The sequence below is a fragment of the Agelaius tricolor genome, unplaced genomic scaffold (assembly GCF_023055355.1).
Source record: "Agelaius tricolor isolate 1412-34295 unplaced genomic scaffold, bAgeTri1.0.p SCAF_1, whole genome shotgun sequence".
Classification (NCBI taxonomy): Eukaryota; Metazoa; Chordata; class Aves; order Passeriformes; family Icteridae; genus Agelaius; species Agelaius tricolor.
This window is the reverse complement of record NW_027269261.1, coordinates 42,428,015-42,455,872: the sequence shown is the minus strand read 5'-3', so window position 1 is coordinate 42,455,872 and position 27,858 is coordinate 42,428,015. Positions and strand designations below refer to the sequence as shown.

Below are 27,858 nucleotides of genomic sequence, written 5' to 3'. Positions count from 1 at the left end.
GAGGGTGTGGGGGAAGCCGTGTGCCAGAAAGCATCCCTGTCCACGGTGTGGCTCTCCCTATCCCAGAACACTTTCCTATCCTGGGAGGGGCAGCCTCCAATGGTGCTCCAAGCTTGGCAAGACACAGACCTCAGGTCTGGGATCACCTTGCTCAGGCTCCCAGCCCACAGGGGTACCAGTACACTTGGAACAAGTTCCTGCTGTAAGGGCTGTTTTCCTTACCATGTACACATCCTTCACTGCCAAAGCTGTTCCAACAAGCTCCACATCTCCTCACAACACACAACAAATTCTGTCATTTAAGTTATCCTTATCTTTGTCTCCCCCTAAAATACTGAACTTTAATTTTGGAAGTGTTACTAACAATTGCCATTTCTAATGGTTGGACCTTAAAAGTAACAAAATAAAGTATTTAGCTACAGAAAACAGTCAGTGTTGTTCCAGAAACACCAGACTGCTGAAACCCGAATAGCACCAAAAGGCAGTTTTGGTAAAGATTTCATAGAAAGGCCTTAAGAAGCATGGAATCAAATCAAACATGAGTTAACTGGAACAACCAGTAGCTTTTGAGTGTCCATGCTCATTTGGCTCAGTCTTACATGGTTTTGTTTTGAAAAACTAAACAACCAAGCCACCAAACCACTATTCCAAAGTGCTTATTTGGAGATCTCTACAGAGATATACAAAGATGAGTGTGTAATTCTTGCCTGGGACAAAACTTCAGAAAAGTATTATTTTCATTCCAAAGCAGGTAATTTTGAACCATTAAGAGGTTTTGCTAGACAGAAAAATTATTGTGCAGTTCCACTATCCACTAATAATCTATAAGGATACAGAAACCAATTTATGTCCAATAAATGTTTGGAGAATGCCTACTTCCAGTTCAGAGTGAGTAAGATATTGCTTTTTCCAAATTCCTTCCATATGAAAGATATATTTATATTAATCCAAAGATATATTTATATTAATCAATTACTTTATGGATTAAATGAGTATTTTACTTACAGCCAATAAGCTGATTCTACAAAAAAAAAAGGGCTTTTTTAGCACATATTGACTAATAAAAATAGCCTGTATAACATTCTTAATAAGAACTCTAATCTTTATTATCTTTATTTATAAAATAGTAAACTCTAATACCCATCCCAAAGCAGAATGGTACATAAAAATCCTGTAATAACAAATAAGATTAAAAAATTAGGATATGGTGGATAGGCAAAAGGCCCCAGAAGTCTGTGTTGCTAGCAATGTGAATTCTCTTATGCATATTTGCATATTGTCCATTTCACTCTGTATCATGAAGTTCATTTGCTAACTTTAGATGATTTAATTTTCTTTATGTCACGGCTTTGCAGAATCAAGGTCCCATTTCTGAATTTTCCAACTTGTCCTGCAGGCCAAATGCTAGGCACTGATTTCTTCCTCTTGGCCTTCCTGAAAGAGGGAGAGGAAAAACAAAAATTAAAATAAACAGCAGAAACACAGGTAAATGCTTAATATGGTGAAAAAGCCACCTATTTATGCAGAGTTTGGTATTATGGACTATCACACCATAGCATGTAAAAACTTCAGAACATTTTTCCTTCATAGACATGCAAAATTTACAGCACATTACAGCACGATTTACATTTTTAAAAGTTTAGAAACACGAAGATTTTTGGATAGAGAAGGAAGACAGAGTACAGAGAAAACCTGCAGCACTAGGATTAGGAAATGTCAGCTCACTTTCAAGCCTCTGTATACTGTAGCTTATGCTTTGCAGAAATTATCTCTTAGGGCAAATGCTCTGAGCAAGTGGTGTCTCATGAGTCTGCACACAGGGATTTTCATCCCTCTGACCTCCCGCTGCAGTCTTAAGAGGTGTTGAGGCAGAACTGACATACTCTTAAGAAAAGCTGTGGAACTGAAGCCTCTGGAACAGCTTGGCACTGAGCAGTGTCACTATTTTTTGAGGAGTTCAGCACCCAGAGAATTTTGTTGCACTGTGATGTGCATGATTTCTGGAGTAAGACTGTGCAATTACACAGGGGAGATACACTGGGGAGACCATGTTAAAAACACCTCACCTCTCCTGTTCTTTCTGCTTCTTCTTCTTCTTAAGAGAATCACCTTTATGTTCCTGTTTTTAAAGACGCACATTTTAATGAAAAAGGAACAGAGCATGCTGGTTAAACAACCACCTGCACAAAGAACATTCAGTAAATAGCCTTTACTTCACAGAGCAGCAGGAACTTAAAGCAAGTTGGGAGACCTTCTGACAGAACAAGTGATGCAACATATTATGGAGCACCCAGAGCCCCTCCTAATGCCTATGGAAAGCACAGCCCACTCACGACCAACGTGCTGTCCTTGCCACGTGCAAAGCAGAGGCTTCCTTCTCGGGCATGTGACAGATCCCAAGGTCAGAAGATGGACTTGCTACCAGGCAGGTGAGTCCTGTCACCCAGCTGAGGGCAGCTGTCAAATAACAGGTTCAGCTGTGACTGGTCATGCACCTTGAGCCACATGACAGAGCAGGAGAAGTAGGTCCCTGGGGAAGAGGGCGGCAGGAAACAGGCTGATAGAGCAATTACCAGCCCCACCAGCCTGCTCCCACCTACATGGGAAGGCTCCATAAGGAGGTAGAGAGTAGGCTTAGAGCCAGATGGGCTGTGCTAGAGGATGGATGCAACAGAAGCCTCACCCTTGCTTTAAATAATGAGTAGGATCCTAGATGGAATTTTGCTGATAAAAAAGCAGTTGAAGATCTGGCTCCCTATGGTCAGACAACATGCAACAAACTTTAATTGGGGACCATTCTGTTTCCTCTTAAGAGGAAAGGATAAAAAAAAACCCCACTGCTGATTTTGTGTCATCAGTCTATCAGCCTGGAAGGGTGAGGCAGGGAAACCAACCACAACACAAGCCTAACTCTGTGTCTTCATAGTGCACACAACCAACTTTTACCAATGAGATTAATCCTGTAGGAGCCAGGAGCCCAATCCACAGGGAGCAGCAGGTGTCAAGCTCAGGCACTCCTCCCGCTCCTGAGGTATTATCTGTCAGGCTCTTTTAAAGAGGGCTGGCTCCTACACACTGCCTTTTTCTACAGAAAATTTCATACAAACCTTTTCCTTATCAGCATCTTTCACTGCTTTTTTCTCTTTCAGTTTCTCTTGGTAAGTCCTGTAGTTCATATGTGCCTTTTTGGGGGGCTGCAACAAAGATTGGGAGGGATACTGCTGATTAAATTTTCAAATAGGTTCAAAAATTATTCACACACTTGTACAGACAGCATTTTTCACACTGTGGTGGCAAAACATTAGAAATGCTTATTTCCTTTTGGGTGAGAGAAGTGGACTCAAGAGACATCAGGTAATCACAAATTGTTTCTTTCTTGGTGAGGACAGCAGAGAGAGACAATTCTGTTCCGTTATCAGTCCTACAAGGTTTACATACATACTCTGAGCAAAAAAACCCAACCCACTTCCTAAAAAACACCTCAAACATTATTTTTTTGTTTTATACTAGTTATGATGAACTAAAAACTTTTCTCCATCTTTATCTGTCTGTGAGAATGAAGATTTAAAAAGTGAGCCCCATTCTCCAACTATTTATTTGTGAATGGCCTGATTAAAAATCAGTAAATGTTGTTTTTCAGCCTGATCAGTCATATTTAATCTGTAATACTTTCCTGATAACACAACCATACTAATTTTCTAATCATCTACAGAAAATAGACAAGACAGAACAGATGACGTAAAAGTAAGGATGAAGTGAGAGAAGGGTCAGGGCAAGGGATTTTGTGTTTTAAAGGAGTAATACCAAAGCCCCTCATGTTCTTTACTGCTTTTCTACATTGTAACAGCTGGGTGACCTCCAGCACAAACCAAGGGACAACTACCTTGGCTCCCAGCATGATAGCACGCTCCTGTTCCCAAACACGTTGCTCCTGCTTCTTGTAGCCAGTGATTCCAAACTTGTGCACTTCCAGGCGAGCCTAGAACATTGCAGAAAATTGCAGGCATTTCATAATGTCCAACCTGTTGTAAAGCAATGCCTGGAAGAGTTCAATGAAGTCATACTCCTGAGGAAATCCTGGCTAATACTGGAAATTGGTGTGCTATAAAATAAAACTGAGTTCAGAGCTATACTGCAGAGCAGTTAACCATGTCCAACTAATCTCTGGATGGTGAGGACTGTCAGGAGGACAATTTTCAAATCTCCTCATTTCACATAAGGTAACACATGGAATGGATTTCTTCCATGTAAAAAATGAGCACTTATCACTGAGAAACATGGACAGGCAGAAGGTGGTTTGACTACACACATAGGTAGAGTTAACACTACACAAGCATACTATGGCAAAACCACTAATGAATCCATAATCTTTTTTAAATCTGTGGTTAACTCTCCACCCTCCTTAGCTCCTTAGTACAGAGCTCCATGCAGAATCTCCAGAGACAGATTCCACTGGATCATAACGCATCCCTGAGCCATGATTAGGCACACAAAACAACTTGCACAGATCTGTAAACAAATTAGTAGCTAATAAGATGGCCAATGCTAGTTATGTTCACGTAAGAACAGATGAGAATAAAAAGACAAATGGAAAAAGCAATTTGTTGTTTCAAAAACAGATGCAAATACACTTTTTTTTTTCCTTCCCACATAAGATGTCAGTGTTTTAACACCATAGGGCAGAAAGAACCATGTTAAACATTATGGGAATTCAAGCACCTTTACACATCCCCCTCAAATTCTCATTGGAAGATCAGAAAGAAAGGCCATGAAGTTGTAACACATCTCTCTCCACATGGAGCAGCTGACTGCTGCCAGCCTGTTCCTCCTTTGGTGTGGCATGTAGCCAGAATTACCTATTAGGAAATCCTCACCTACAAGAGAGATTTCCTATTAGGAAATCCTCACCCAGAATCCTCACCTAGCCATTTCTAGAAAGGTTTCCCATCAGTCCCACCACAGCTTTCTGAAGTATATGTGTACACATAACTGTACATTAAATGACATTAGTCTGATCCTACTGACTTACCTTTTCAAAGTTAAATTCTTGTCTGACTGCATTTTTCTCTTCATTCACTATTTGAGTCTATAAACAAAACAAAGCATTTCAAATTAATATGACAAGTAACACCATTTAAATGCTGACTGGGGTTTGTTTTGTGAGGATGAGTGTTTGGGGGAGCTTTCTGAAAAGCAGTGAGATGTAAAGTCAGTTGTATGGAATGATACACAGGTTTCCAGCAGCATTTTTTCTAGCTTTATTACCAGGATCTGTTAAAAGAGACAGTTCCAATGGCATTGTTCTAGGTAAGTAAGAGAAAAACTGCCACTTGTGAGCTATGTATCACTCATATGTCCATTTCCAAACCCATACCGAACAGCTAACGTAGGATAGCTCACTGTCATTTTATTTGAGTCACTGTTACTGACTGGGAACAGTGAGCATGTACTCACAGCTGGGGCAATATACAGAACAAGCTTAATTCCTAACGGCATGGACATATATTAGTGTCCATATCCAGCTTCACTAATGCCAGAGAAACAGCTCCAAAGGGTGCACTGTCAGCAATGGCAGAACCCACTTAGCAGAGGCTGAAGAAAGGACTGGCTCAAAATGAGCTCAGAGAAAAGTGTATCTTCTCTACTCCACAATTTACACAGACACCTTCCATCAGCAGTTCTCAGTTTGGAGGGGCACTCTCCAGGGGGAATACACTATCTCCTAGAAAGAAAAAGAAGCACAAAATCCCCAGGGAGAGTTCCATGCTTGCTTGTTACAGGAGTCTCCCCCATGGGGCACTGTGGAGCAGTTACAAATCTCCCAGGATTGTCTTAGACCGTCTGCTTTCTGATTTCAGGGAGGATGTGCTGTGGCACCTCTCTGAGTGGAAGCTATGCCCCCTCCCAAGCATGCTGACGCAGGCAGGCAAACTGCCATTACCCCGTTTGCTCCCAAAGGTACAATCCGCTCAGAGGAAACCCGAGTACTACATAAGCATTACAGCTGAACTGAAATACATGTCATGCATTTCCTTTTCACTCTGCAGGACCTCAGGGCACAGTAAGTCAAAGGTTCAGGCCCAAGGGTTACACCAGGGCTTCCCTCTGCATCCATCACAGACAAACTCCTCTCAGTCCTGCAAGGCTTCTATAGAGAATTGTGATTTCAACCACAAATAAACCCAGTTATCTTCAGAGCATTTTGCTAACAAGCGTAACACCAGTATTTTCAGGTAAAAAAACTCCAGCTATAAAAAAGCTTAAGAGAATTTTTAGAGGAAGACATGCTGGGAAAAGCATAGAAGTTTATGGATTCAAATAACTGCTTGAGTCTCTTGAAGTCCCCAGTTCCAAGCAATCAAATCCCCAATATCAGTAAGTCTCCCTGAACTCAAGACAGCCGTATGTTGGCCCATCAGAGCTTATTTTAGAATGGGCTTCTTATATTAAGGCCATAAAGACAACTCAAGGAAAACAACCAGAGAAGCTATAAAATCTGGAGACCAATCAACCCCTCAGCTCAGCTTCCAGCCAAACCTATCCAGATCTCCCTGCTGAAGAAACTCAGCTACAGTTTTTGGTAGTGCAAAGCAGTTTAGTGGTGAGAAACCAAACCAGAGGACTGATATCTAATGCTGTCATGCCTTCCCCCACTGACTACCCAACACTAATCCTCCAAGAACAAATGCTGCCTGCCAATGGCCCAGTGCTGCTGTGATGCCAGAGAAGAGAAGCAAGTTTTAGCACTTCGCATCCACAGCTACTGACAGGAACAGAGCAGCACACAAAACTCTGGGCACTGAAGTAATCAACAGGCTTTGACTTCCATCTCTTTCACTTCTTGCCGTAACATCAGGCCTGTCAGCAAATCAATTTAGTTTGCTGAAATGCGCCTATTTCAAACACAGGATTCTTATCCAGAGATCTGAAATTGATAAAAAATTGGTCTTCAAGTCCTGCCCCCTCCCCTGCTTCATCCTGCCCCTGTTTCCAGCAGCCCCACTGGGAATCAGCAGGACCAGATGCCATCGAACTGAGCACGCGGATGGCCAAACCATGCGGGTTTCCAGGCAGCTGTACCACAAGAGGGACAAATCCAGGCACGGCAGAGGGCTGGAGCGCCCCACGGCGCCCACCCTCGGGCAGGGCCGGCTCGGGGGCAGCGGGGACCGCGCCCGCCCGGCTCTACCTGTGCTGGGCCCACGGGCGCTGCCGAGGGGCCGTGCCGCTCCTTCCTCTTCCTCCCGCGGAACACCACGACCTCCACGGCGGGCGGGCCGGCGGGGGCCGGCGGGGCAGGGCTGGCGGCGCTCAGCTCGGCCCGCAGCTCCCCGAAGAAGCCGCGGGCCCCGCGCCGCCCGCCCGCCGCCGGCTGAGGCTCCCGTCTCTCGTCCTCCTCCTCTTCTTCCTCCACTGGCGGCAGCACTGCTCTCGCTTCGCCGTCCTCTGCAGCGCGCCGCCCGCCTCCGGGCTCCTCACCTGTGCCGAGCACATGCCGTGGGTCAGCTCCGCACCGCCGCTCCGCTCCAGAGCGCCCATGCCCGGCCCCCTCCCCGGCCCCCCGGGAGGACCGTGGTGCCGGCGCAGCGCCCGGCCCAGCCCCGCGCACCCACCCAGGTCGTAGAGGGCGCCGAGCACCGCCTCCAGCCGGCGGCGCGGCTCCCGCGGTCCCATGGCTGCCGCGGCGAGCGGGCGGGCCGGCGTGTGACCCCCGGCGGCTCCCGTCGCACCCGACATGGCGCCGCCCATGGCGCGGTGCCCCCGCCTTCCGCCGCCGCACCGCGCCAGGCAGCCGGGCCGGGGCGGCGCGGGGCCATGGGCGCCGCGGGAGGCGGCGGCGGGCGGCAGGGCAGCGCGACGGGGTAGGGCAGGCGAGCGGGGCGCGGGGAGGCGCGGCGGAGCTCGCAGGACTATGGCGACGGCGGGGGCGCCCGGGCGGGCGCGGCGAGGGGCGCCCATGTACTCGGTAGGCGGCAGCGGCGGCGGGAGCGGTGCCGCGGGGAAGGGGCTGGTCACCTCACCCGCTCTGCGGCGGCGCCGCTCTCTCTGAAGGGGAATGACGGTGCTTGGCGCAGTCTGCCCCTCCATCCCTTACCCCCGGTTCGTGTCCCCGGGGAAGGGGAACTGCGCTCCGGAGGGAGGGACGAGGCCTCTCCCGGGCCCCGGCGGGACCGGACGTTTTCCCTCAGCAGTTCATCTTCCCGCGCGCCCTTCGCTGCCTCAGCTGCTCCTTCAGTGCCTGTCGTGACAGTCGCGACAGCCAGAGCTCCCGATCCCGAACGCCGCGGCTCCCTCAGAGCTGCCGCGGCAGGCCGGCCGGGCTGGGGGCGGTGGGAAGTGTTGTCTCCTCCTGAGGGAGGCAGCGTCCCGGAGTCCGGCTCTCTGCGGGGGCAGGGGTCCGGACACCGGGCGCTCCGCAGGGCTTCAGCCCGCAGCAACCTGTCCTGCCAGCCATGGGGAACTCCGCGCTGGGAGGTTGTCGTGGGCATGGAGCGGCCGAAGCGGGTTTTCCCGTGTTACACAGTGTAAATTACTTTCTTGACCTTGTTCGTTCCCCGCAGCTCCTTCGCCAGCCTCAGACAAGGAGGTTTAGGTGTGGGGTGCAAAACCCCACCTCTCTGCAAGCGTTTGGTGGAGGGGACTAGGGAGAGAGGGAAACCACTTCTTGTTTCAGCGGAGATTCCCAAACTTCTGTGTCTTGTCTGTGTGCTGGTATCCCAAGGGCATCGCGAGCACCATCGTTACATTGCGTATCCTAGTTATATGGAAGCAGAGGAGTTCCAGGCTCCTGCTGTTTTGCTTCCACACTTCACCGCTGTCACAGTAACAGTGTGTGCCACCGAATCTTCTGATGTCCGGGTTTCCAACAGTATGTTTTCCAAGTGTCTTCTCTACCAGCTGGAAATTGAAGCTGGAACAACAGCTTGGCCATAATGTGTAAAAGCACAGTTGCAAATCCTTAGTGTTTGGTAAAGTGTGTGGTTTGGCTCCCTCAGTGCTCCTTCAGAACAGGGCATGAAAATAACTATTGCCATGGAGAGAATTCAGTTGCACATCAAGTCTGAAGACCTCAGACGAAGAGCAGAGGCAGAGAGGTGATTTTTCAGTGGGCATGGCCATAGCAAAACTCTGCTCACAGGAGTTGTGCTGGGGAACAGCTGCAGCAGTGTGGTGACTGCTGATGTGGCTGATCATGCCTGTGCTGAGTGCTGCCTTTCTTTGTCTGGATTTCATGTAGTTGCAGATTGCAGGATTTTAACTTTTTGTAACTGACATAAACACTGCTTAGATATTCTGAGCAATGACTTGTCACATACTGATCTGAGTAGGTGATACTTAGAGTCATTTTCTGCTACTATTCTGAGCTTTTTTTGCCATTATACAACATAAGGGATTTATTTTTGTTTTATTTTAATCAAGAGGTTTGATATAAGGTGTCAACAGCAACAGATGGCTGATAGAAACTATTTGCAGTCGTCTTAACAGATCTTAGCTTACTCAGCTCTTGCAAAATACTAACCAATTGAAAGCTGTGAAAGAAGAGAGGTTGAAAGCTGTAATGCTAAATCATACAGGACAAAACCCCCTAAAAGTTTTAATACCTGTATGGGATTGTTTTGAAAGTCCCTGCTGAGTTTGTTCTGCAGTTAATTCTCTAAACTGCAGCTGTGGAAAGAAAAGTTATACAATCTACTAAATGCAATTATAGTAGAGGGATGGTCTCCAAATTTGCCTGTCCTGTGTGGGTAAAAGAACTTGAGAAGGTCAAACATTATAGTGAGATTTGTGTCCTCCAATAAAACGAAATTGACTTTTGATACAGATGAGGCTTTGAAGGATTTTTTGTCGTTCTTAAGTGGAGATATTCCTGATTTGAGTTGTTTTGTTTTGTTCCACCAAATTACCTTGTGGTGATGAATGGACAGGAGCTAAAGGTTTGCTCTCTCTAAATGTCAGCTGCTCTGACCGTGTTGCTGATGTGGCTCTGGTTGGCTGGCTGGCAGTGAAACCCGACTCCCTCTCCCAAGGCTGAAAACCCAGCTGCCACTGCTGGGCATTTTGCTTATCTCTTGCTGGTGTTCCCCTGTGTGTTGCTGGCCAGGCTTTCCACTCAGCACCAGAAAAGGTCACTGAAGGAGCTCATGAAGCATGTTTTATCCTTCATTATCAGTTTGGTTCTGCACGGGTCAGATATAGAAAGGGGAGGTTGAATGAGTGAAAAGATTGCCAGTGCTACTCTTCAAGTGGAACTGTGGAAGAAGACATAAGCATTTTTATTTTTAATATCTTCTAATAAATATGTTTGGTCATAACTAATACTTCTTTTATTTAACAGAGGCTTACTCCAGTTGTCTTACTTACCTGGTGGCTGTTGCTGCTGGTTTGAAGCCTGGAGAAATACAGTTTCACTCTTGGGAAGACTGAAGGGTCATTCATACAAACTGTAGTGATACAGGAGATAATAGGAGACATCTCTCTCCAGCACAAGGGTCTGGTAGCTCAAAGGGAAGAGTTTTGTCTGAATTTTTTGCAGCAGGATGGAACCACAATTAGTTCTTGGTGCCCTGGGGTTTTTCCTGCTTGGCAGTGGTGGTACTGATTACTCAGAGGCTGTGCTCTCTTTTTACCTACATGTGCACTGTATTGCATTCATGTGGCTGACAGAGAGGTATCTTGTTTTTTTTTTAATTTGTTCTTGCCTGCTAATGTTTCATGCACCTTACATCCAAGCTGTGTGAAAGCTACAAGTCACCAAGGTTCCAGATGCAACTTTTAAGTAGCAGGGATTATTTTCTGTGTGTTGATGATTGGGTTTTTATAATGTGAATCATGGTATTGTCTTCATGAAGCTGTGAGAGTTGGAATCAAAAGTCTTTTAGTTAATACCTATTAATTACAGAGAGGCTGGAGGCAAGACACTTCAGCTTTAAAAACCCATGTCTTCTCGCAGTTTCTCCCTGTTGTGTGGAATTAAGTAACATGGCATAGGGTGATTTTAAGATCTTTGCAGTTGAAGGGATTAAGGTAAGGGGTTTTTTGGGGGGGGGGGGTGGGGGGAGGAAGAATGAAGTAACATGGCATACGGTGATTTGGGGATCTTTGCAATTGAAAGGAATTAGAGTGAGGGGTTTTTTGGGGGGTTGGGGGGGTGTATGTTTGTTTATTTTGCTTTTTAGTTTCTTTCTGGATCACTCTTGCAAGCAGGTGGTATTGGTTCCTGCAGTCACAGAGTGTAACATGCAGACATTATTGAAAGCTAAGAAGAAACCCTAAATGTTGCAGAAGTAGCACATATCTATATTTTGGTGCTGTAGCCAAGCAGGTCACCAAACAGCTTGAGACAGTGTCTCATTCTTCATTTGTATGTTCCTAGCAGAAAGAGCTCACATCAAAGAAGAGAGATGAGTTTGAGGATATCTTGGAGGAAAGACGGTTGTCCAGTGACTTGAGATACGCCATGAAGTGTTACACCCCGGTGATCTACAAGGGACTTTCACCTTGCAAGCCCAACGCTATCAAAAGTGCTGTTCTCCACTCAGAGCAAGTTCAGTATGTTATCAAGCAGGTGAGTCTGGACAATGAGCTCTAAGATGAAGTGGATCACACAGCCAAGCTTTGTGTGGCAGTAGGGAAAAAGAAATTGTTGCTGACCTTGTTAAAATGGTAATTGTAGTTTGGAAGATGGTCCAGTAAATAAATAACTCTTTTGGCAGGAAAAAGAAAATATTGGAGTTGCCACTAAAACTGTCAGGTTCATGAAACAGTGTTTTGATTTTGCATATACAACACTTCATCATTAATTTATCCAGTGTGCCTGACTTCTTTTTTCTCTTTCTCCTCATACTCCACTGTTCTCACCACAGAACAACATTGTGAAAGACATTAGCACTCTCCTTCCTAGCAGATGTTTTTGTACTTTAGGGGGGTCTTGTAGGAATTTTATAGGTTAATGATGCATTTATGAACAAGTCCTAAATGCTACTTTCACTAAAATGAGAGTTCTATATCACAGATAATTCTTTGAATTAGAAATACTGTTTAAGATGTAACCATATTTTTTGTTCTAACATGAAGGGCAGCTACTACTTTATAACAAATAAAGTATTTTATGGTTAGGCTGGCTGATACTTTGCACTGTCTTTAAATACCTGAAATATGTGTGTGTGTTAATTAGCAGCATAAACTAATTTCAGTAGCCATAAAAATAATTGCGAGCGTGTAAAAATACCTAAGGTGTTTTGGTTAGTCCTGAGTGACAGGCTGCTGTAAATTTTTTTCTATTTGTTTCTTTTAATGGCTAGTATTACCTGTGATACATCAAAATGTGTTATAATGTGACAAAGTAAAGTGTGTCACTCTACACCACAAAGTAGTTCTGTTTCCATTATGGATTGCTAAGTAGTATGAAAGCCAAAAAAATCTTTCAACTCCAGAGACACTAAAAAATTTACTGAAAGAAAATACTTTACAGAGGATTTGATAGAAAGACGTTTGTGTGATGTTTTCTTCTAAAGTACTTTCTTGATAGGAAATTATTTTGATGAATATTTTCTGGCTGCATCAAGTGGTTGAAGGGAGTTAGCAGACCTGCCATTGCAGCCTGGTTCCCAGTTTTGCACCAGAGGTTACTGGAAGTTTCTAACTGAGAGTGTCCTGGGCAATGTGCCCAGTCCTCTACGATGAGGGTCCCTCCTGCCTGGGCAAGGTTTGCACAGCTTTACACAGGCATGCTGGAATTTGTTCTTGTGCCAAATTGCTGAGGTTACTAAAGTTCAGTGTGGGAAGTTAAGGTCATTTGTTTGTTTTAGCTTTCTATATGTGACTGGTCTGGGGTTTTGGTTTCTGATTTGGAAAGTTCTTAGTGCCATATCCAGTGGATTTGCCCCTAAATCACACAAGTGAACTGTATGGTAAGCCTTTTGCTGGTGAATGAGAACAGAATCTCTTCCTGCTGAATAACAAGAGGAATTTTTTGGCTTCCTAAGCAAGGCTGATTTTCTCAGGCTTAAGTGAAAGCAGTTTATGGCTTCTTTAAGTGGCTAAAATAATCAGTTTAAACTGCATGTGGAAATATGTAGGATAATGGGTAATGCATTTAAGAAAACACATTTGACCTAGTAGCTGTGATAGTAAGGTATATTGAGGTAGATTGGAGGAGATGGATTTTCTCTTATGTCACAAAATGGAAATAATAGGTAAGCAGCACTGGCTTCCAAACAGAGGTGTGCTTTTTTGGAGGCTTTTTCTTCTGACATTCCTTTCCTCCTCTATGTTGAGTAAAAGTCATGTTCCTTATTCCATAACAGTAAAAGGCTTAACTTTTCAATAAATATTTCTAGATTCAAATACCAAATTGGAGGGATGGCCATTATTTAAATCTATTTCAAGGAACTTCAAAAGGGAATGTGCATGGCAACAGAAGAAAGATCATTGATATGCACAGTTGGTAGAGACAGTGCTTTGTATGCAATTCAGCTCTCCATTGCCAAAGGAATGCATCACAAGGAAATGGTAGTGTGATATGGCTGAGGTTCTTTGTAAACTCTAACCCAAATGCACTTAAAATATTTACATTTTGACTGTCTCTACAAACATAGGCTTCATTTTACTATTGAAAGAAAAACGCACAGAGTGTTCTTCAGACTGATAATATAGGAAATATTCTTTGAACTTAAATATCCTCTGAATGTGCTGCAAGTTAAAACATTCATATGTTGTGTTTGGGGGGAGGATTGTTATATGTCCTCCCGCCACCATTGATGTCCAAGGTTATTTTGGTTTTTAAGCATCTTTAACTTGGCTTTGTTGGCTGGCACCAGACAGATTCTGTATGATTTAGTCCACACCTATTACATAAAACAAAATCTTGTGGACTATTGCAGTAGTTCTCCCATAGTAGCTGTGGCACATTAGAATGGTGTACGTGGGCAAAGAGAAGGGAGCAACTTGTCATTGCTGTTTTGTTTCTCTTTAGTTAGCAAAAGAAATGGGAGAATCACCTGATATTATTCAAGAAGAAGCCACAGAAATCCTGGATGAGATGGGCCACCGTATGCAACTAGGAGCTGTCAGATTTTTTGCCTTCACTCTGAGCAAAATATTTAAACAGCTTTTCCAGAGAGTTTGTGTGAATGAAGAAGGAATGCAGAGAGTGAGTACTGGTGGGAGGAAAAAGTTAAAATATTTTCAGACCAGTCACTTGGACAAGAGCTCTAATCACAAATAACAAATGTGAAAAATACTCTCTGAAAAAAAAAAAAAAGACAGCACTCACTTTTGTTTATTAGTGCATTTCTTAGTAAATGTAGGAGGAAAGACAGATGATATGTAAGTATTTTAGAGGCAAACAGCTGTCAGGATTTTTTGTATATTTTCCAAATGCTTCCTATGATAAGGAATACCATGTACCTGTGAGTATGTTAGATCAGCCACTGAGAGAGTGTTTTCTATCTGATCTTATAAAATAAGAATGCATTTAGCTGAATTGGGGGTCACAATATAATATTACATGGCTGTTCAGCAACACCCTCGTGCAACTAAGTGTGGTGAAACACTGTGCACCTCTGAGGAAGGAGATGCTTTAGGTTTTCCTCAGTTTCCCCAAACCATTGTCCCCCTATTTCATTTCAGGATATTGCTGTTCTGGAGGGTACAGTGCATTCCCTGGAAGTCAGCAATGTCAGTCCTGACAGCCCCTATTTGGTTGCCCATCCCCATTAAAACGGATTGGAATTAGACTATCCCATGATGGGGTGCCCCTAGTTTTTGAGTCTTGTGATGCTTGTGAGCCTCAGGTGGCTACTCTGGAAACATCTGCTCCAAATTTCCAATGGGTTCTGTGCTGAAAGAGGTATTGATTGTGTGGACAGAGAAGCAACCCTCAAGCAAATGGGGTTTTGTTTGCTTTAAGCCCTGTGCAAGTCTATATTTGCAAATTTCAACAGTCAGTAAATATTGGGACAATATTGTTTGCACTGTTCTTTTTCAGTTGCAACACGCCATTCAGGAGCATCCCGTGGTGCTGCTGCCCAGCCACCGAAGCTACATAGACTTTTTGATGCTGTCTTATTTGCTATACACCTATGACTTGGCCTTGCCTGTCATTGCAGCAGGAATAGGCAAGTATGTTTTTAACATTTTCAGGATTCAGAGAATTGGTAGCATTCTCTGGTAGCTGCAACTATAAGTAGTTGTGTTTAACTTCTGCTCCAAATATATCTTGTTAAATCCTCCTTGGGTAAGTTGCTTATAGTGTCTGAAAGCTTCTCATTGGTGCTGAGTCCTGTCAAAGGTGAATATTTTTCTTAGCAAGTTCACCCAGAAGTATCCCATCTGTAGACCTGAGGCTGGGGCATAGATAAGGGTTGGGAAGAATACTTCTATTTGCTTTCATAGCCTGGTAACAGGGAAGAACTTGACCAGCTGCTACTGTGGGTGCAGAACTTTTTGTGGTACTTCATACAGTTTAAAGTGCAGTCACAGCAGCCAGTTACAAAGTACCAGACATCTCATGCTTGTTTCTGATGTGACTGATTCCTTTGAGGTATTGGCAGAACTTCGTGACATGCTGAGAACAGAGCTGGCAGGGAAATGATATGGCATATTAGAGGTCAGGATTTTGGGCATACTTAGTTGTAAAGCAGATGAAGCCAGTAAATTTGTAGGAAACAATTCTTGAGGGCTTGAACAGTGTCTTCCAAGTTAATGTACTTTTTGATAATCTGGATACTGTCAACCCTTAACTTAGAAATCTGTTCTTGGAAGTCAGGAGTATCAAACAGGCCTTCTAAGCAGGCCGAAAACCACTCAGGTCTGGTGCAGCACTGTTACCTTTCCATGCACAGGTAAAGTAACCTAGCAGAGATGTTGGAACTTTCTGCTTTACTGTTGTCTGCTTTTCCAGTCAAGAGGTTAGCAAGACTAATAAAAGCTTTGAGAACGGGCTTCCTCTGGAAGATGAGATTTCCCTGGTCTTTGAGTTTGCTGCATCTGGGCGATGCAGGTTACATTCACAAGTCCATGTTTCACAGCTGCCTTGATCAAGGTGTTGCAGTTTGCTTGTGGTGTATTGTAGAATCTGCTCACGTGTTGTTACAGGTATTGGTGTAGTCCTTTGCTGACTTGGATTAGAGTATTTTTGAGTTTTGGACCTCAAAATAGTATCTTAAGGTACTACTAGTTTAGCTTACAAGGATTTTTTTAATGATTAACATTTTTAAATGCTTTGGGTGCTTCAGGGTCAAAGTTCTCCTAAAGAATCAGGGGCTTGTAGCTTGATGCTGCCTGCACGTGTGTATTATTTTAAATTCCTCTGGAGAAAACACAGTTCTCTATGGTTGTAGTTATATTTCATAACTGCATGTCATGTTAGAGGTTCACAAGATGTGGTTTACAAAGTCACTCTCAAATCAGCACTTGTGCTGAGTGGAGAGACTCTCCTGATATAGGTGGCAAGTGCCTTTGTTAGTTATCTCTTGGCTTCAAGCATACAGAGAGATCTGTAGGGATTAGCTAAGGGAAGGTAAACAGTTGCCAGTACATCCTCATACAGTACATTAGCAGGAATCTAGCTGGTGTTGGGATGATGTGTCTGGCACCTGTGACATCTTCAGGGCAGTCATTGTCAGTGTTGCAACTAGAAATACGAATTTATTTAACTGCGTATCTGTTCTCCAGTGTTTCATGGTTTGAGGTGGCAAGGAGTTTGGAGTGGTATGTTGCCAGCTTACATGTTGGGCTTGTTTTAAATGCTTCCATAAGAACTTTGTTAACATTAAGTGTTTTTTCCTGCTTTTGACAAGTTAAGCATTGACTATCATTGCTTAAAACTGAAAAACTAAAAAATAATTTTAGCTGGTTTGGTGTACATCCCCCACAATGATGAGTCAGGATCATAGATGGTCTAATGTAGTTTAATTGGCTGCCTAATTTCTGTGTCTTCTGGAATATGTTCAGTAGGAGCTGCTTTTTCTAAAGATGAGTGAGACAATGTACTTGAGAAACTTAGTCTTTATTATGGCTGAACTCTGGCCATCTAAATTATGAAAATCAATTGCTCTCTAAGTGAATGCAGCTTAAAAAAATCACAAGCATATTATAATATGCCATTCTTGTCTGTATAAGTCTTGCTAGACAATTTGAAAGCAAATAAATGTGTTGGCAACAAAGGAATCCTTGAAAGAGATCTTCTGTATTCTGGTAGTCAGCATATTAGAAATGTTGTGGTTGGTTCTGCTGGCTGATATTAATCAGTAAATTGTGTGTGTGTGGTTTTGTTTTTTGTTTGATTGTTTTTCAGATTTCCTAGAAATGAAAATAGTTGGTGAGCTGCTACGAAGGGCAGGTGCCTTTTTTATGCGACGTTCCTTCGGTGGGAACAGACTCTACTGGGCAGTGTTTGCTGAATATGTAAAAACCATGTTAAGGGTAAATAACTTGCTGAGATCTCACAATGTGTACTAAGAAATACTCTCTTGGAACAATTCTTGTGAGATATGCAGGATGTCTTGGCTGTGTGACTGAAAGTCTTCATGGTGATCTGAGTAAGTGCTTTTTACCTCAGATTTGCTGTAGGTGAAGACCATGTGTGCACTCTATTATTATTACACAGTTCAGTAAGTGATAAACAAATTACTCCTCATCAGTTGTTTCGGATTGTGTGCCCATAGCTCATTAAATACTCAATATTTTCATTAATTAAACTATATGGTGTGAAAAATACAATGGATGAATGTATGCTTACAGATGAATTAAGTTAGATATGTTTGTCTTTCATTATAAAAACCAACTTACTTACATTTGAAATACTTAAAATTATTTGTGGGCAATAAAGAAGAAATGTTTTTTCTGACTAGATTTTGTTTGTATGTTTTACTTTTGAAGAGTGGCTATGCCCCAATTGAATTTTTCCTTGAGGGGACTAGAAGCCGCACTGCCAAGACTCTGACTCCAAAATTTGGTATGTTTATTTAAGATTTGGAACTTCTAATATTATTAGTGTTTTCATTAGTGGCTATGTGCTTTGTAAGTTCTTCGGATAGGAAGGGATGTTAATGTAGAGGGAAACTGTGGAAGTCTGTCAGAGTATGGAAAACACCATGGCTGGGTTCCAAGGCCGTACAAAGAACAGCAATTCATTTCACTTGCACTCTACTGCTTTTGTTCCCTTTGCCCCATTGTGTGCTGAATTCAATAACTCTTCACCATTTTCTTCCTAGACAATAGGCATCCGCTGGCCAGCAGGGAAATATTGTGGTTCTAACTGTAGAAGTAACAGGGAATCTTTAGAAGGAAGATGCTGTGCAAGCACAGAGCAGTGCTGCTAAAAAGAGCACAAACCGCCGTCCAAGAGTGTTGCTTCCATTTACCCTCTATTTTAAGGCTTGGGCAATGTCTTTTGCTTCTGCTTGCTTGAAGAGAGAACAGACACAGTGCACACCTATTAGCAGTTTCTAAAATACAAAGATATCCTTTTCAAAGTTAAATTGCAGTGGCTTTTCCCTCTTTGAAAGGGACAGGTGATTAATGTTTTTTTTCCAATTGGCAGGTCTTCTCAGCATTGTGATGGAACCCTTTTTCAAACGTGAAGTCTTTGACACATACCTTGTTCCCATCAGCATCAGCTATGAGAGGATATTAGAAGAATCTCTCTATGCATATGAACTCCTAGGAGTCCCAAAGCCCAAAGAATCTACATCTGTATGTAAATTCCTTAAGAACACAACATAAGTGGACGTATACACACCCTGTAGCACCAGAATTTAAGTTTTCCTCTTCACGTTTTCATAGGGGTTGTTAAAAGCCAGGAGAATCCTCAGTGACAATTTTGGTACCATACATATCTACGTTGGCCAGCCAGTATCCCTTAGAACCTTGGCATCTGGGAGGATCAATCGGTGCCCATACAATTTGGTTCCCAGGTACTGCATTTTTCCATGGTGTATGCACAGGAAAAACATTGGTTTAGTCTACACCTATGTGAACTAACTAAGATGTTCTCTTATACTTTGTTTTCATCTTCTCTCACCTCCCTCCATCTGACTGTTCAAACTGCTGAACCTGTTTGGTTGAGCAGGGGCTTATTGTGCTTGTGACTGCGTGTTTCTGAAATGAATTGTTCCTTGTGGGTTTCCCTGTGTTGAGAAGACACCACTTTAAAATTTAATGGTGATGCATGAACCAGGCAAAACTCTGATTCCTGAGAATGTGGTGCTTTTGCCACTTGAAATTTTCACCTTCCTCCCACTTCTTGCTTTATTCCTGCGAGCTGTTAAGTGACTGTATGTCAGGGAGAGCTGTAGCTGTGACTGGATTGTGTTGCTTTTGCAGTTTTTTCTGTAAAACATAATGCTTTTGAATTTTGTTTGAAGACAGCAAATATACAGCATCAGTACAGAGGTCTGTGCTTCAGGTACTGTCATGCAACTACTGATGCTCTTTGCTCTATACTTCTGTTTTACATAGCACATAGAATCACCCTGCAGATGCTAGATGCTGTAAAGTGACAGATCTGGGAACAATATGAAAGAAATAAAGAGGGTTGTTATTTCTATTAGACTTTTTGAGCTCTTTACCTTAAATTGCATTGTTTTTTTCAGACATCTTCCCCAAAAGCCGTCTGAGGATATCCAAGAATTTGTCAGTGATGTAGCTTATAAAATGGAGCTCCTGCAAATAGAAAACATGGTTTTGAGCCCATGGGTGCTAGTTGCTGCTGTCCTGCTCCAGAATTTGCCAGCTATGGAATTTGAGCTTCTAATAGAAAAGACTCTGTGGCTTAAAGGCTTAACACAGACTTTTGGAGGATTCATTGAATGGCCTGGTATGCAGAGAAAGTGTTATTTCTGTTCCTCTTGTTGCTTATGAAAGATAAATTATATTTCTATGGAAGCAATGTACAGTAACAGCTTTACAGAATTCTTAGAGTTATAAATGGATTTTAGGATATGCTAAAAATCATGCTGAAATCTGACAGGTTTTGACTTAACCTGTTGAAGATAATACTTTGAAAAACAGGTGGAAACAGAACAGACATTTTAATGTTGTATCATGAAGGGAGGGAAATTATCAAGTGAGAGGGAAATTATAAGGTACTTTGTCAGAGTACTACAGTTTGTGTAGTGTCTGTCTTTCCTGTCTTTCTGCACTGTGTGTAAGTCACAGGCAGTTGTCTGATCTGCACCACTTAACTCTGTGTAATGCTACATGTCCTGCCTGGTACTGGCTACAGTATAAGTTGTTACTGGTGCAAAGAACTAGCAGAAACAAATGGGTAGAGGAAATCAAAACTCTCAGTTGTCTGTTTATTTTTAAATTTCATTTTATCTCCAGAAACAATGATGATTTATATACACCCCCTCCCTTTTATTTATATTTTTATCTATATCTATATCTATATCTATATATCTATATATATATATATATATATATATGTGTGTGTGTGTGTATGTATAGTGTATATATTGTCTGCTGAAAGATTGATTGTGCTTTCAAACTTTGTTTGAAATTTCCCTCTGTGAGCCAGAGTGACACAGGCAATTTTAGAGCCTCAGGATGTAAGTGGTAAAGCTAGCAAAGAGTGGTATTGTGTAATGCACGTGGCTAAGGTGCATTTCTGCTGTAGGTAGACTTAAGCCAAGGATCTTTGCTTTTGTAGTCCTGTGTATAATCAAGGATCCCTCTCACTACTACAATAAAGAAACAGGAGCAGACTGCTGGTATAAAAGAGCTCTGTTACCTCTGGAAAAAAAGAACCACTTCTTTCAGGGGTTGGCACTACAGGGAATGCAGGCAAGGTCTGCTTCTGCCAGACTGATAAAAGCAAGAATTTCATGGCAACACTTAAACAACATTTCAAATCTTACTACACAGTAGACTGAAAAACATACCACATCCGGATTTGCTTATTTATTTTGTTTATTTTCTTAGCAACAGTTAGTAAGCATTTGCTTTAGTAGAGTTGTCATGTAGTCAGGAAATAGCAAATAGGCATGGTAAAGAAATGGAGGAGGGACAACAGCTGAGTGTACTTTGTTCAAGTGTGCTGTCTGTGCTCGAAGCATCAGTTGCATACTGGGTTTGTTGTTTTGGTTTGGATTGTCAATTTGAAAGAAGAAATACATTTTAAAGGCCAATTTGCTGATGCCAGCAACTGCATGTTTGCTCTCCATTCTGGTCTCCAAACAGCTGGTTATTTCTGCCCTTGTCATGCTGGTTGGTCGTTACAGGCAGAATATTTGCAAAATTTTATATTCAAAACAGGAAGTGTAAAAATTACTTGCACAGACTTCTGCTTCCTATTGCATTGAGAAACTTGGGAGCTTTAGCAAAACTCAAAGTAGGTTGAAGGAGTAAATAAGATGAAAGGAGACTCTACATGAAATCTGTATTAGAGGAAAGGAATACGATGGGTTTTTTCTGTCAGAGGCTATATTGATTTGATATGCCTGTGGTGCAGTGAGCATATAAAGTGTATTTTAGTGTTAAAAATGAATTTTTTATTGCTTGCTTGTCAAATTGTTTCTGATTTGATGCAGGGAATGTTTCTCATTGAGTACGTATGTTATGTAATAATATTTATGCTAAGAATTTTTATAAATTTAATTTGGGATGAGGCATTGCTTATGTATGAGAGTTGATGAAAACGTTTATTAAAAGATTTGTACCTCTGATTCAAAGCTTGTAATGTCAGAAATGCTTAAGCAGAAGCATAGTCTCTGTTTCCTTACTAATGAATGTTTCATCAAACAGATATATCCTTTTTCTATTTGAAAGCTCAGAATATTTGTTCCAGAGACAAAGGAACAATTACAATTTGCAGTTGTTAGTAAGTGGAAGAATTCTAAGCATTTTAATTATAGAAATGTCTGAAATTTGTTCTCACCATGTCATACTATGCCTAGTTTGCCAGTTCCTGGTATGGATTCTATTGGAACAGCTCTCTAACTGAATGTTTGGTGTAGTGTCTGAAATACTGGTGCATTTTGAGCTGTTTCAGTAGAGTTATGCTCCCTTTTGCAACTTCCTGAGTGTTGTATTTTCCTCCTAGATAACCTGTGTGCCAAAAAAGCAGTCCTGTCTGGCCTCACCCTGCATTCCAACATCGCTGGCCTTGTCGATGGCCATGTGGTCCTGAATGACAAGGGAGTGGAAGATGGAGCCGTAGGGGAAATCGTCTTCAGGCACGCGCTGGCCGTGCTCATGTGTGCCACGTACAGGAACCAGCTGCTGAACGTCTTTGTGCGCCCGGCCCTGGTGGCAGTCGCCTTGCAGATGGCACCCAGCTTCAGAAAAGGTACCCTGGGGCTCTGGGAAGCTGCTGGCTTTGCTCCCTGTGCCATCGGCTGGGAGAGGAGCACCAGCTTCCTGTGACTGCTAGAGGGAGGTATCTGAGACTGTTATGCTTGGGATAAGGTGGATGTGGTGGGAGGGCATGGGGATATTTTGCTTCCCTTTTTTTGTTTGTTTACCCTTTGATCCTTTTGTAGGATTTGATTGTGGCATCTAACGCATGTTCTGAGAAGCTGCAAGCCCCGGCTCTTTCCTTTTCTTTACAGCTGAATCAAGTGCTTTGAGTACTTGCTGTTCTGTTTGGTTTCTGCCTTTGTATGTATGCTTCAAATGCCAAGTCTGTATTTTATTTGAAGTAGGTACTCTAGTAAATAAGGAGTAAATGGCTCTTCACTTGCATTTACAATATTTTTTTCAGAGGAAGTCTATAGCTGCTTCAACTTCTTGAGAGATGTTTTTTCTAATGAGTTCATCTTCTTTCCTGGCATTTCATTGAAGGTAAAAATATCCCTTATACAAAAATACTGATAGTAATGCAACCAATTAAAATAGCATGATTCCAGGGCTCTGCTAAACAAGTGCTTTGTTTACCTACCAGGATATCACTTTGATCTGTAAGTGGGAGAACTACAAAGGGGGTCATTATGTTGATTGCGAAATATTGTCTGAATCCACAAGGTTGTCAATGCAATTTTTTTCTCCATTCCAGTAAAAAAAATAAAAATAATTAAATTGCCCAATTCTGAACTATTAAAATGAACTGTAGCACAAGTTTGGCTTTTTCACATAAAGCTACCAGTCTTCCAGCACAGATCTGAAAATCTGTGTTAAAACAGTCTTTTCAAAGAAGTGTAAATGCTGTCAGTGGTGCAGCCTGTGAAGGTTTTTGAAGTGAGAGCTTTCCTAATGGCATAATAGTTTCCCTCTTAGAGTCTTTGGAAGCTTTACTTGCATCCTTTTTTGCTTAAAAAGAGTTTCCCCTCATTTTACCTCCTGCTCCATGCAGGCATCAGTCAGACAAAGCCAGTATTGTTCCTGCACACTGCCTTATTCCAGGGCTCAGTGTGCCTGTGTGCACCCCTAGCACAGCTGGATACAGGCAAGCTGGGAAAACTACAGGCAGCCCTTGGCTCTCTGCAAGACTTGCTCTGTCAGTTTGTACACAAACCTGCTTGGTCAGAGCTGGCTCAGGTCCAGCCTGCTTGAAATACAGCTGAAAACAAGTTTATCAGTTAAAAAGCTGGTTCAGCCTCACACCCAATATAAATTGGTATGTGTAGTTTTTAACTGGATTTTAAACTAATTACATGTTATTTTTATCAATGCTGAGGACAAATAAATGATGGTGATAGTTACAATCTTTCCTGCCTTAAAAAAGAGATAGTATAATTTTCACAAGAATGTTCAAGACTTGCAAACGTATTAAAATCTCATAGATTTTTATATAGATGAGAATTGGGCCTTTTTTAAAGGCTGACTGGCACAGTTAAGTTTTATTTGTTGACAATTTTTGCCTCTTGCAGCTTTCTTGAAATAGCAGAAAGTAGCAGGGAGCAGGAAGGTGGCTGGCTATGACTGACTTTGCTGGAGTCTGATGAAAGAGTTGCTGTGATGCTAAGGGATCTTTTAGCCACCCACTCACCGCTTTATTCATTCATTTGCCTGTCATGACCTTGTCCCATCCCTTTGTGTAATCTGTCCCCCTTTTGCCTATATTGGCAGTAAAATGGTTTTGACCTTGACATTTCCATACTTTGTAAGTTTTTGGCCATTTGTTTTCTGTTTGGTAGAGGGCAGGTCAGTGATCTGTATTATCATTTATTGCAAACACTGGACATGAGATAAAGGCAAACCCTTAGTTTAAAAATAGGTAAATGAATAAAAAACACCCCCAGGAAAAAACTCTAAACTGGACAACCTGACCCTGTTTTGACAAAATCCTGAGGGAGCTCAGGGTGGCTGTTGCAATAGCAGCTACAGCCACTTTCTTTGGGCCAAGGTCTGTTGTGCATTGAGGAACTGCTATGTTTAAGAACATGTCCCCACTGCCTTTTTATATGGGTATTTTTGGGAGACAGAAAAATTTTGGTTCAAGTCTCTTGACAACTGTGTTCAGAAATGAAAGTCGTGCCCTGTTGTGGTTTCTGTTGTTGATTTTGTGGAAAATGGTAGCTGCACTTCTGTAAATATTAGAATTTTAGTTATGCGTTTCTTGCCCAGGATTTTGAGGAAGGATGTTTTCTACTCACAAAATGTGATGCCATTCAAACGAGTCAACAGGAGATTTACCCTACTGACAAAGGAAGTGGTACAGTGTCTTTCTTGTCAGCTATGTTCAGACCTTTTGTGGAAGGTTATCAGGTATGTTGTCCTTCAGAAAATGATCTCTTTTTTTTCTTGTGTTTTGTAGGGAAAGTAAGAGAGCTGTGATACTTCTGTGTAAATAGGCTGAGAAATGCAAAAGTTAAGAAACAGCAGTAATAAATCTTAAACCCACCCTTCCCCAAGGATCCCAGTTTTAGCTTTTGGCTCAGACTTGTCCAATTTGCCAAAGCAGTAACTGCTACGTGATGTGATGGCTCATTGTGGGTTTATAAGATTCATAGGGAGTGTGCTGCTACCAGGTTCATTGTTCTTTTTTATGGGGAGCTCTTGCTTAATTCATTTTATGTGGGTTGTCCTGCCAGGTGTGGAAATGAGTTTGCATCTCCTATCTGAGAGCTTTTATGGGAATCATTAATTCCACCCATTTCTCTTTAAATTCTTCTGGTTTTTCCAAGGTTTTAATAAAATGAAACATTTACATTCCTGTAGTAAGTAATACATACAAACCCAGAAGGATAAAATCTCAGGTAAGTCAGTATAAGATTGGTGAGACTGGAGGTGTTCAACATAGCGGAATGTAGTTAGTGATCTGATGTATGAGGTGTACTGATGTGCCCATTTTTTCTCATCTTCAGAGCAGGTATTGCTTTAAAAAAGTTAAACTGTTTTGAGTTGTAAGAATAAGAAGTAAAATTAATGTCTAAGGTAGCTATTATAGAAATATGGAGTCTTATTTTAATATTGGGATTCTTTTACCTGTAAAGCAGTAATAAAACTTTCAGTAGCCCTATGCAATACCTTTTGAGGTCCTCCCTGCGCTTTTCAAAGTGGAATAGTATTACTTACAAGGACACATCTATTTATAACTCGTTACAAGCTGACAATCTAAAAGAAAGGAATGCTCATTTTCTTGAAAATGTTAGTTAATTTTCAGATACCTCTCAAAGGAAATGAAAGAAGCATTTACTGAGAAGCAGTTTATACCTGGAATCCGCAACTTTGTTTTTCAACTTCTTGAGAAGGGTGTGTACAGCTGTTACTCAATATGGTTTTACAAGAGTAGCCTGTTAATTGAAAATTATAAAAATTTTAATTGTGTTTCTACCTTCTCCATAGGGAGTACACAATGTTATGAAGCTCTGTCTTCTGACATGCAGAAAAATGCCTTATCAGCTCTTGTGCAACTGGGTGCAGTGAAGAAGAAGAAAATGTAAGTAAAGTTAGATACCTGGTGCATAGAAATCTTAGTGGCAATGCTTAATGTCTGAGCTCCTAGCAGAACAGCAGAACCCCAACTGCCTGAGCACCAGAGGTTGATTGGAGTCATAGAGAAGATGCAGTAGTTCCTTTCTGTACATGATGTGGAAGTGGAATGGCATGCCCTCATAGCGGAAAGACTCCTGTGGGACCTAACAAAATTCATTAACTCACTATTAGGCTGCTTCTGATTCCCTTCACCTTTTGTTTTCAACTTTGCTCCCAAGACTCTGATAAGAAGAGAACACACTGCTTATTTGTAATACTGTGTGCTACAGTAAGCCTTGTGAGGCAGTGTAAGCAATAATCAGGAATACTGGTAGTTTTGAAGAACTTCAGCACTGAACTCATCTCAAAGCAGTTTAACTGAGAGCTTAATAATTTGAGTCTTTTTACACAGTTCATGGTTTATAGGCCTAAGATTAAAATGCACCTGTTGCTGTATGATGTGTTATTCTGTTATCAAATGAATTTCTGTTGGGGTGCTCCTCACTGTGTTTAAAAGTATGATCGTGGAAGTCCCCAATAGAATAAGTCCCTGCAGTGTCTTGAGTGTTCCACAGAACATAGTTGGCAGCTGATGACCTGAGCTATTTCCTTATGCCTCTGTTTATTAAATGATTAGGTTAAGGTAAATGTCTATAGCTAAATTCCCCTTTCAAGTAAAAGGAATAAATTGAGTGCAACAGAATTTGGCGACTGTGAACAAGAGAAAAGGTAAAGAAACCATGAGTGTTCTAGAGTAGAAGTTTGACATGTTCTTCAATTAGATATGTATGCTGGTGTCATGAAAAATATTATGTAATTATGAAAATGTTTAATTTTGATTATTTGTGTAGAAATTACTGGAATAAGGAATATTTTTTTGTAAACTTTTTTTTTTTAATAATTGTAGGCCCAGTGGATTCACTTACAGTGTAAATCAAGAGGCTGTTAGTAAAATCCTGGACATGTTTGGTAAGTGTTCTCTAATTAATTTGAAGAGAGCTTCTCAAGTTATAAATTACTTTGGACAATGCACATATGTTAGATTTAGCTAGTAATTCCATAGATTTAACTGCATAAAAATCTTAGTAATATTTTTTTACAATGCTTTTTCTGGTATCGTTAGCTGCAGCTTTGAAATCTCCCTTCTTTATTTCACATACTGTGCAATCCAGTGGCTGAGGGCAGTAAAGTAAGAAGTAGTTTATTGGCATGGTGTTTACAGCATGTTGATCAGAAATATTTAGTGTGGGTTTTTTTGTTAGATGCTCGGATACCTGTACAGAAACCTGTGGCTGCACGACTCTGAATGGTTCCTGATGCTGTGAGTGGATGTAAGCTCCCACTGAGAACATGGACCACTGCCCCACTGGAGCAGGGATAGGAACAGACAAGGTTCCCCTCCTGCCCAGCCAGCCTGCAAGTGTGGGAGGCACAGAGGTGTTTCTTCAGCTGGACAGCTCTCCATTACCACTTAGGAATTGCTGCTGAGGGGCTTAGAGGTGTATGTACATCCTCACCGTGTTTTTGTTTTTTCAAAAAAATTAAACATTGTCTCTTTTTTTAATAAACATTGAAAGAGATGTGCACAGCAATGGCTACCTACATACAGTTTTCTAGACTTGTAACAAGGAATGTGATTGGTTTCAAGTATTTCATGGATGTGAAAATGTAACAGGGAATTAAAAGACTTGCTATTAAAATTAATATTTAGAAAAAAATGTTGCTGGCTGGCTAAATGTAAGGCAAGGCCCTTATGAATGAAGAGCACAAATCAAACCTTGGGCAATAACCAGAACTGATAAATGCGTTGGGTTTTGTGTTTTGGTATTTTGTGTTTGGGTTGGTTTTGGTTTTGTTAGGTTTCTTTTTTTGTTTTTTTTTAAGGCAGCTTGGCATTATTTTAATTACTTAATGAATGTTATATTTAAACATTGAATTAAAGCACCGTCGATTACGTGTCTGTCGTCTCTTCTCCCCGTCTCACCGCTGACTGCGCTG

At 41.9% G+C, this 27,858-nt stretch overlaps 2 protein-coding genes across 3 annotated transcripts; one reads left to right on the top strand and one right to left on the bottom strand.

Moving 5' to 3' along the window:
• Positions 1-1,081: 1,081 nt before the first annotated feature.
• On the bottom strand, positions 1,082-7,737 carry FSAF1 (40S small subunit processome assembly factor 1). The gene is made up of 6 exons (XM_071428598.1): positions 7,480-7,737; positions 5,030-5,086; positions 3,884-3,979; positions 3,108-3,194; positions 2,067-2,119; positions 1,082-1,434 (listed from the first exon to the last, which is right to left on the bottom strand). The coding sequence occupies exons 1-6, from the start codon at positions 7,735-7,737 to the stop codon at positions 1,305-1,307; spliced, it is 681 nt and encodes a 226-aa protein (XP_071284699.1). The 3' UTR covers positions 1,082-1,304.
• Positions 7,641-27,814, top strand: GNPAT (glyceronephosphate O-acyltransferase). Of its 2 annotated transcripts, none has more exons than XM_071431429.1 (16): positions 7,641-7,966; positions 11,375-11,566; positions 13,976-14,152; positions 14,990-15,119; positions 17,300-17,427; positions 17,884-17,959; positions 18,548-18,699; positions 18,790-18,920; positions 19,599-19,822; positions 22,049-22,294; positions 22,709-22,788; positions 24,511-24,651; positions 25,539-25,638; positions 25,732-25,825; positions 26,768-26,829; positions 27,123-27,814. In XM_071431429.1, exons 1-16 carry the CDS (start codon positions 7,736-7,738, stop codon positions 27,164-27,166), a joined length of 2,208 nt encoding a protein of 735 aa, XP_071287530.1. In that variant the 5' UTR covers positions 7,641-7,735; the 3' UTR covers positions 27,167-27,814. The 2 variants fall into 2 exon arrangements, with proteins under 2 accessions (XP_071287530.1, XP_071287539.1); XM_071431438.1 differs by having other exon boundaries at positions 7,642-7,966; positions 11,378-11,566.
• Positions 27,815-27,858: the final 44 nt, after the last annotated feature.